Consider the following 10,244-nt stretch of genomic DNA (forward strand, 5'->3'; position numbering starts at 1 on the left):
TAAGAACAGGACCAGCAAAAACATTTTAGGAATGCATTTTCTGGACCAAAAAAAGGGGATAGTGGCAAGCTGCAAAGTCTTTGTGGTGATGCACATTAAACAAAGGGCCAAGATCCGAGGGTTTAGAGATTACACTGAAGCGAGATTACACTACCGCCATATTTAAGTCATTTACAAGTTCTTAACTTCTGCCTGTAAGCGACTGTCTAAAACAGGAAGCAGCTGCTGTCTTAAACCGCAGCTGGTGACCTTAGCAGCTGGAGATCCGACCTACCCTCCAAGCGCCTGGCGCTGAGCGTCTAGAGGCGCCGCGCCGCTCCCTCGGCGGCTGTCAGGGCCGCCCAGCGCGCGCCCGGCACGCGCGCCCCCAAGCGCGTCGGCGCGCAACCCCGACTCCCAGGCGCCGCGCCAGAGGCCCTCTCAGCTGAACCAGCCGCCCGCTAGCCAGTCGACCCGACTTCGCAACTCGTGGCCGCCTGGAAAAGTGCCTGTTTGGCCCATCGAAGAGTTCTAGTTTCGACGCCAAAAGTTACCAGACAGAAATATGCACAGTATGGAAATGAAGAATGTTTCGCCTTGGAATGGAATGGTGACGGTCGGCCTAGGTTAGGGTGGGTGCGTGAGGAGTTTGATTAAAACAGGCAGTATTTGGGACAGCTGTATCCGGGCCCTCCTGCCGCCGGCTCTCCTCCGAGCCAGGGGTCCTTCAGGTAGGAGGGGCTGGGTGACTTTGGACGTCCGCACAGGCTGGTAGTAGAGGGTGTTTAGTCTCTGGCCTGATAAGAGTATTCTAGCTTTTCGGACCACAGACCTTTGCTGCAAACATGCTCCGCCAGATCGTCAGCCAGGCTAAGAAACATCCGAGTGTAAGTTCGTGACTCCCTTCCTTTCTCCGCATTCACGGTGGTCTCTCCCCCGGAAGCGTCCTCCCAGCGCCTGTCTGTCCTTTGGGGTAGACCCTTCCTCGCCTCCACTTGTTCTGGTTGACCCAGGCCCTGGAGCGTTGTAGGGTTTGGCTGGCCGGCCGAAGGTCCTCACCTACATAGGTAGCGTTGGTTGTTCCGAGAGGGATGGATGTACACTGAGTCGTTAGAGTAACCAAGGTCAGGCTCCCTACTTGTTAAGCTGCTTGGAGAATGTTGTATTCACTGCATTGCACCACCAGGCCTTCAGCAATGTAAGGGGTCCTTGATGTTGGACTCCTCACTTCGTCCAGATGCCTTGATATTTGGGGAATTTGGTAGTGCAGAATTTCATTGCATTTGTGTTTTTTTGATGTCTCATTTTCCCCCCAGCACCAAAATCGTGCTGTGGACCTCAAGTATAGGGCCTTTAATCTTTGTCTTAAGCCCAGTTCTTTAAATACTTAGCAAGAATTAGTAGCAGTGCGCTTCCGGAGTTTATGCTTAACGTCAGTATTTGTAATAGACGTGTTTCTCTGCTAATTCCGAGTCGCTTCACAGAGCTTTTCATACATCTGTTGGGTGACACACAAGTACTTTCCAAAGAGATTCTTTCCACCCCCGAGTCTTGACATAAAAGAAGGCAGGAAATTTAATGGGAATGATGTATGAATGTTAGAGAGTTGAATAAGACTTGGTAGATTCTGTTTGAAGTTTTAAAATGTATGTATTATTTGCTCCATATTAAGAAATAAGATACTTAAGCCAAAATCATTTGCAAATTACAGAACAGTTCTTACTTCCATCTAGGGTTACCTTTATCTTAATTTTAAGATAAATTAGCAAAATAGCTGTTTTGAGAATTGGAAATTAGTGTGTTGAAAATATTTCTTTGGTTAATGTCAAGGAATTTTAAGATGGCTATTAATTTCTTGTCTATCTTATGTTTGGTTCTAGTTGATCCCCCTCTTCGTGTTTATTGGCGCTGGAGGTACAGGAGCAGCACTGTATATGATGCGTCTGGCATTGTTCAATCCAGATGTCAGGTAAGTGGTTAGAAATGTTTAAAAGCTTTGATCTGTCAGGCAGGTTTAGGATACTGTCTTTCTAGGGGAGTTAATATTACATAGTAGCAGGAACCTGACTTTTATAGCCATACAGTAAGTTCAGACCCCTGTACTGGTGTTGTTTATTTTTTCTGGTTCACAAAATTGTCTAATTTTCCTGAGTTTCATTTTCTTACTGATAAAGAAGAATTCCTAATACAACATTTTATAATAGTTTGAGGATTAAGATAATAATTGTTTCTATGAAATACTGAATCATGTTTCCTGGCACATGAGAATTTTTTTTAATCTAGTATTCCACAATAGGTAATATTTCCTTTTGCAGTTGAAAAACAATAAGCAAAGAAAAACTTGATTCAGCATTATTTGATACACTTACATATATCACTTTATAACAATAAAATGGAAAGCTTTAGTAGAAGCCAAGGAATAGAGACTAGGACAACTACCCCAAAATGTTCTGTCTTCTGCTCTTTTTTTTTTCTTTTTAAACTAATTGATTGCATGGGGTTGTTTACAGATTATATCCCTGTTTCAATTAACTTCATAATGAGAATAATAACACACTCTACCTAATGGAAAACAGATTGATCTATTCAAAATGTTACCTTAGGAAATAGAAAACACTCTTTTAAATAGTGCTTTGTTACTATAGCAATTATGATGTTTTGTTCATTTTAGTTGGGACAGGAAGAATAACCCAGAACCCTGGAACAAAGTGGGTCCCAATGAGCAATACAAGGTAAGTGCAAAATTGACTCAAAATTGCTGTAAAGTTATTGCAATAAATTTGGCTGTGGAATATTTTTCTTTGAAATGGGATATACAATTAAAATCCCTTATAAGGATTTTTTTTTTTTTTTTTTTTTTTTTGCCACTCCCTCCACACACACCTGGGACAAATGACCCTGACTGCCTAGGCCTGATCCTGTGGCCTGTCGCCCCTCCCCCCTTCCTGGGGAAGTGGCAGCGGGCCACAGCCATCACCACGTGTGGTTGGCGGCCCAGGATCTGCTGGGTCTTCTTTATGGGTTTTCTTAGCTATGGCAGGTGTTTTTGCTGTGTCCAGGAGCCGGCATCCTGTGCACAGGTGTGCCTGTTTGCTTTCCCTCCTCCCCTTGTGGGGGTGGAATTAGAGCGTAAGCATGGCAGCTGCAGGTTTTTGCAAGCGCTTTTATAAAGCAGCTGTAGTAATAACTTAAGTCATAAGGTACCATGCTACAGGTTTTTCATGGGAGGCAGGGTCCAGTAAGCCCAGGGAGGGGAAGGCAGACAGAGGCAAAGAACATGTGGTGAGACCATGGAGGAGGCAGAAAAGGTGAGCTAACATCTTAGGTAGGGAGGGGAAGGCAGAGCCTGGAGGCATGACACATGCTTAAGGGATTAGCCATCACCTGTGTCTCTAGGTTGCTCCCATTGATTGGTACTGGCATGCTTTCAGGAAACGAAACCTCCATTCTCCGGTCACTGAATAAAGCATGAGCTCTCTCAGAGCTGGAACCACCTTGAGGTCAGAATTGGCAAGGAGTGGCTCGCTTAACTCCACGACAGGGAAAGTTTCTCAGGAGGATAGGAGGAGATAGGTATGGTCTGTTTATGTGGGGAAGGAGGAGGTTTGGAGAGGAATTGGCTGATTTAGAAACTGGTTTACAGGCTGATAGAATCTGTGCAGGGGAACAGAAAGTACAGAGGGAGGATTTGAAGTCAGAGAGCTGGATTTAGATGGAGGTATGAAAAGGCTTGGACATAATGGAATCTCTTCCCATCGTCCCGATTGCTCACAGTAGTTATATGCCCTGTAAAAGGTTGGGATTTAAAGACCCGAAAAGGGGCCAGTGACTTTGGTTGTCTAAAGGATAAGTGGGCCAGATTTGAGTGCAAAAGCAGATCAAATTTTTGGTTTTATATCTGGGGTCAAACCCAAGGTGTCTAAATTATTGAGGAGGCATCTCAATGCGGAGTCAGACAGCAGAGAAGATGTAGAGGCACCCATTATGAGGGACCCGGTCCCAGTATGGGAAAGGAGGATATTATGTACTGTGGAGCATCCTCACACAGCACAAATATCCGAGAAAACGCAAAGTGCACGTGACCCAGCTGTCGCTGAGTTCAGGTGGTTTGCAGGCCAGAGGCTGGCGGCTTGGATTACCTAGTCCTAGGTTTTGTAGGGTCCTGGACCCTGTAAAATCCAAACCCTGTGGAGAAGGGGATCCCTCTACCATCTGAGCTGCCCAGAGATAGCCCAAACCATGGGAAGTGTTCTAAAACCCAGAGACACCAAAGGGAGAGGCCGTAAAGGGAGCCCAAGAAGGGTAGGTGGACTCACCAAAGAATGTCCAGTGTTGGATGCAAGCGAGGGTGATCGGGAGGATGAGTCCTGGCCAGTCACGTCCTCAGGGTGGTCGTGGGGTGAGTCGGAATCGGGGTCCCACCAGGATTAGTGGGGAAACCCACCCCAAGTCATGGCACCAAATGTAAGGAAATATAGGCCCCAAAATGACCACGTGGAGAGGAGTGATCTGGCCAAGAGATTCTTTATTGCCAGGTGGGAGAGGGAGAGAGCAGAGAGCCAAGAGCTATAAGGATTTTTGAAGACCTGCTAGATTGTTCTGTAAAATCAAAATGGAATATTATAATGAATAGTCTTTAACTCTGGATGTGATTTAAGATAATCTTTCAACTTTACTGTTTTTACTAAGATTAAGAGGAAAGATAGGAGAGTTTATTTTTTGTGGTGTTGGGGTTTGAACTCAGGACCTCACACTTGCTAGGCATGTACTCTTAGCACTTAAGCCACACTAGTCCTTTTTTGTGAAGGGTTTCTTTTCAAGATAGGGTCTTAAGAACTATTTGCCTGGGGCTGGCATCATGATCTCTGCCTCCTGAGTAGTTGGGATTGCAGGTGTGAGCCAGTGGCACCCAGCAGGAGAGATGTTCATTTTCTTAGTTCTTAGATAGTCTAGCTAGTGGTTCTCATTCATTGTATATACAGATTGTTAAAATAGTCTCTTCTAACCCCAGGGATTCTGATTCATTTGGTAGGTATGGGGATGGAGAATTTGCATTTCTAACAAGGTTTGGTTGACTGTTTTTTCTTATTGGTATGGTCGAAATATTTTAGATAAGGATTAATAGGAAGAAATGAGAGTCACTTGAAAGTTACACTTTGCTATGAACATCTTAGATAAGCTTGTTAATATTTATTCTCAAGGAACGGTCTATGTAATTGATCTAGGAAGGTGGAAAGATGAAGAGTCATGTCATATGATTGCATAAATGAAAAGAAACTAAATCTAGGAATGTGTAAGCCAGGAGTGAGTGAAGCCAAGTTTACTGTGTCTAAACTCAAACAATGAAGGAGACTAGATTCACTGTCTCTTACTGAAGAGAATTTTTTTTCTGGCCCACTAACATCAATTTGGCTATATGACTTTCTCTGCAAATCATGAGAAGGGGGAAGTGATCCCTGCCACTTTTGAACTATTGTGTGATTCCTTCATTGTTCTTTTCCATCTCTCTTAAGACCAAAATTGACGGGAAGGTAAGCCTATGTTTGGAAAGAAGAGAACATGGAGCAGTCAACTTTCAAAGGGCATGTAGTATGAGTAAAAAATAAATTTTTATTGTAAGCCACCAAAATTGAGGTGGCTATGACAAGATACCGTAGAACAGGTGGTTTAAACACTGGAAATTTGTTTCTTACAGTTCTGGAGGCTGGGAAATCTAAGATCAAGGTACCAGCCAATTGTGTTCCTATGAAGGGTCTCTTTTTAGAGGTGGAGAAAGATGGAGCAATCTCATGTTTTGTATAAAGGAAATGATCTAATCACAAAGGCTCCACCCTTAGACCTAATTACCCTCAAAGGCCCAATGTATAAATATCACGTTGGGGATTAGGATTTGCATATATGAGTTTCAGGAAATATTCAGTTCACAACAGAGGAGGTTTTTTGTTCTTGTTTTTTTTTAATTGACAAATAGCTGCTAAAGCTAATAAAAACAATAAGAGATAATGAAAATAGGGTTTAAACATTAAAGGCCCAGCAACACATGGGTGAATAAAATGCTGTAGAGCCAAGATCAGAGATTTTTATTCTAGAGACTCTCAAGATATCCATAATTAGGTTGAGAAAAAGAATAGGAGCATGGAATCAGACAGTAAAGCAGATTTGAAAGTTACTTCTAGAGTGAATTTTAGGTATGTTGCAAATACATCAGAAGCCTGCTTAGTTTTGAGAAAAATTGACGATATCAGAGCAGTCCACTCTGCATTGGGGCTTGATTCTGCTTTTTATTCAGTGTTAGTGAGTCATAAAACTTGATCTTCGTTGGCTTTTAGTTGTAGTGATTAAGATAAACATTCAAGCTAGGCATCTGTGTCTCACACCTATAATCTTAGCTAAGTGGGATGCAGAGATCAGGAGGATTGTGGTTCAAGGCCAACTCGGCAAATAATTCTAGAGACCCTATCTCAAAAATTCTCAAAAATACCTAACACGAAAAAAGGCTGGTGAAGTAGCTCAAGTGGTAGAGCACCTACTTAGCAAGCACAACTGCCTGAATTCAAGCCCTGGTACCACTAAAAAAAAAAGATAAACATGTAGTGTCTATTAGTGCCTGGCATCTGTTAGAAGACCCTAACAAGTGTTTATTTTCTTCTCATTATCATAAACCTGCATGCACTTCTGTAAATATTCTTTCTGATATATGTTAACATATTAGAGAAGAGCAGAATTTCTTTTTTAAATGTCTCATTGTCTAGGTTAATTGTTTCTTAAGGCTGTCAGAACAAAAAACACCACTGCTTTATGGCTTACTCATAATTTTCTGTTCATTATGATTTAGGGTGTATCTGTGTGTATATATCTCTAGGATAACTTGGTAATAAGTTTTACAACTTGGAGATTTTTCTTTTTAAGAGTTTGTGAGCCAGAGGTAAACAGGTAAGAGTATGCTTGAAGAAATAATGGAAAAAGATTTTGCAAACTTTTTTTTGTGTTGCTGGGGATCAAAACCCAGAGCCTAACACATGCTAGGCAAGTGCTGTGCCACTAAAGAAAATATTTGTGATGCTTCTATAGTTTGAATTCTTTTGTAGATAAATTATGTAGTCTTCAAGTAACAATAGTACAACCTCTTTGCACAACCTAAGATTATAGACTTATTTGGATTTATGTGCAAATCCTAATTTCTTTTTTTCAGTAGAAATTCTGGACCAGTTTCAAATACAGCTTTTTTTTTTTTTTTTTTTTTTGTGGTACTGGGGCTTGAACTCAGGGCCTTCACCTTGAGCCACTCCATCAGCCCTTTTTTGTGAAGGATATTTTTTTTTTTTTTTTTTTTTAAACAGTAAGCACAATTATTTATTCAAGAGCAAAACTCTGGGGTGACAAACACCCAAGACAGAAACAAAACCACTCACACACTTGAGACCTGAAAACTCACACTGATTTGGTGTTTCTACAGTCCACTAAAAAAAAAAAACCAAACAAACAATACTATAACTTCAGGTACCACAGAGCAAAACAATTATAACAATTATAAAAAAATTAAATGTCACAAGGTATATTCACAATGATGTACAGAATATTATCTGCTTAAACTGACTTCCTCCAACTTCTCCCACATAAAGTATACTGTTGCAAATAAGATGTCCTGTGTGCTTTATGTTGCCTTCTCCAACTAAACCACTGTAACTGGTATCAAATTTCAAGCAAAACTGGTACATGTCAAGATCAACACCATTATGTAGGTTTTCTAAATAAAGCATCTTATGTAAAAAGCATTAAAATAACCAGGTAGAGCTGCCAATTGTAGTACATCAACATGGCCAATGGCAGTGAAGCCATCCATTGTAGGAGCCCAACTTTAAGGAGTTTAACCACTATTTGTAGGCCTTCTAAGATAAAAAGCTAGTTTTAAAGTAGCATCAGCAATATGTACTAGCATCAGTCAGTAAAAGGAGCAGTCTCTCTAACTGATTCTTAAAAAAACTGCTTGGAAACTGTTCCCACTCATGTATATAAATAATATCCATCTCTACTTGGTGTCTTTTTGTTTTTCATTCCAACACAAAGAAAATGGTAGTGAATATAGTCCTCCTTGCCTGTGAAGGATATTTTTAAGATAGGTTCTCAAGAACTATTTGCCTGGCCTGGCTTCAAATTGTGATCCTCCTGATCTCTGCCTCCTGGGTAGCTAGGATTGCAGGTGTGAGCCACCAGCGTACGGCTCAAATATAGCATTTTTGAAAAGTTACTGGAAGTTAGGTTGGTTTTTTTTAAATGTAATCACAGTAAAAATTTATTTCTAAAGTTAATTTTAACTTAATATAAGGAAATTTGAGGAAATTTTAAATGTACAAAAATGAAGTATTATTTAAAATCTTATCACCAGAAGTGATTGTGTCAGTTTGACATTGATATAATCTGGGTTGGGAAATTAAGAAAACCTCTGTGAGAGATAGAAAATAGAAAAGCCACTGTTGCAAACCAGTTTATGTCTTAAGTGTTGCATATACCAAACAAAACATTAATTACTTGCTTCGCTGGTAGATCTTTCCCATTAAATTATACCATTTAGCCAAGTAGGAATGGCAGTTGTCCATCTTTCTGTATTCTACTGGAGGTTCTCCCATGTGCTTAATGGAGATGAAGTAAAAACCTACAGAATTGGAAGTAGAAGTACATATGACAAGGGATTCTTACTCATTTTGAATAAGTATTTTTTTGTAGGTTGTAACTAGCAGTATACAAATATTGCTCTTCTGAGACAGATTGAATATTTTTACCTTGCCAAAACCATCATTAAAGACCTGGAGTTTTATTTTTATTTTTTTAATTTTATTTTATCATTTTAGATACGTAGTATCTTCCTGTGAATGAGTTTTAATTTTTATTTGTTTTTTTGATGGTACTGGGGTTTGAATTCAGGAACTTGCACTTGGTAGATAGGTGTTCTATCACTTCCTTTTTGCTTAGTTATTTTTTTAATATGGTCTTGTGTTTAGGCTGGGTCAGCCTCTAACTGCTTTCTCTGGTCTCTGCCACCTAAGAAGCTAGGATTACAGGTGTGAGTCATTTCCTTTGTCTGGTGGATTTTACATGGTTAGTTTTTTTTTTTTTTCCTGTAGTACTGGGGTTTGAACTCAGGGCCCCACATTTCCTAGGCAGGCACTCTACTAGCTTGAGCTACTCTGTCAGGCCAGGTATTCTTAATGAATCCATTTCTGTAATTGCTACTACAGAAAATTGAATGAAAAGAACCCTAAAACTTCTGTCATCTTTCTACATTTAATAGATTATCTAAAATATTTTTCTTTTCCAAGTTCTACTCAGTGAATGTGGACTACAGCAAACTGAAGAAAGAAGGCCCAGACTTCTAAGTCAAATGCCTCACTATAAAGCTGCTTAAAATGAAGGTCTTTCAGAAGCCATCCGCACAATTTTCCACAGAAACAGGAAATATTTCTCCTCTGAATGCATGATATCATGTTCATTTGTTGGATTTATTACACTGAATAATAAATCTCTGAAACTTGATGTGTGTCACTGATTAATGCTAAAAGTCTGCTCTGAACTTTATAATGAGGATGTGGAAAATAAATTTAGAATTTATAGAATTTCTGTAATGTCCTTGTATTTGTGTAATTGAAAATGAAACTTTAAGCTGCTTAAATAAAACTTTGATTTTGTGTGCAGGCCATTGGTCACTTCACTAGAGCATTTAACAACTGGAACTGGGTTATATGAAGAGGAGTTGGGAAGAATATTGAAGTTTCTGTGGCACTGGCAAAATGGAAACCTCTGGATCTTTGTTGAAGTGCATGCAGTTGTTAACAGTGTATTTTACATTGCCATTCTCTTTGCTGAAGTTATTCTGGTACCATGGTTATAGTTGAATCTGAGTCTATCATTGTTAATCATGGAGCTAGTAGTCTAGAGAACTTGAGAATTTCTGCTGCTGAGTCTTGCATGTTTTCAAAGTCTGGGAGGCCCATCAGCGATTTTAAGGTAGGGGAAATGAGAGAGTGACCTTTTTAAAAATGGTCTATGGAATTAAATTGGAAAAATAGTAAACGTATATTATGTTTTTACCTGTTACATAGCTCAGCTCCTTTGGCTAGTCAGATGATCTGATGAGCAGAACATTTCAGTGGTGACTAATTAAGAACCATATTTTCTTTTCTTTTTAAAGTATAAAGCAGAGAGTTTACTAAGATAGAATAGTATAAAGTGGGAGAGTAGAGGCTCCAGCGTTGGGGGGAGGGTTGCCA

The 10,244-nt window shown here is 40.1% G+C and overlaps 1 protein-coding gene across 1 annotated transcript; it reads left to right on the plus strand.

Annotated features, from left to right (window-relative positions):
- Positions 1-700: 700 nt before the first annotated feature.
- Positions 701-9,590, plus strand: Ndufa4 (NDUFA4 mitochondrial complex associated). The gene is made up of 4 exons (XM_020180319.2): positions 701-866; positions 1,860-1,948; positions 2,651-2,711; positions 9,297-9,590. Exons 1-4 carry the CDS (start codon positions 825-827, stop codon positions 9,351-9,353), a joined length of 249 nt encoding a protein of 82 aa, XP_020035908.1. The 5' UTR covers positions 701-824; the 3' UTR covers positions 9,354-9,590.
- The last annotated feature ends 654 nt before the right edge of the window (positions 9,591-10,244 follow it).

This window comes from Castor canadensis, chromosome 2 (genome assembly GCF_047511655.1).
Source record: "Castor canadensis chromosome 2, mCasCan1.hap1v2, whole genome shotgun sequence".
NCBI lineage: Eukaryota > Metazoa > Chordata > Mammalia > Rodentia > Castoridae > Castor > Castor canadensis.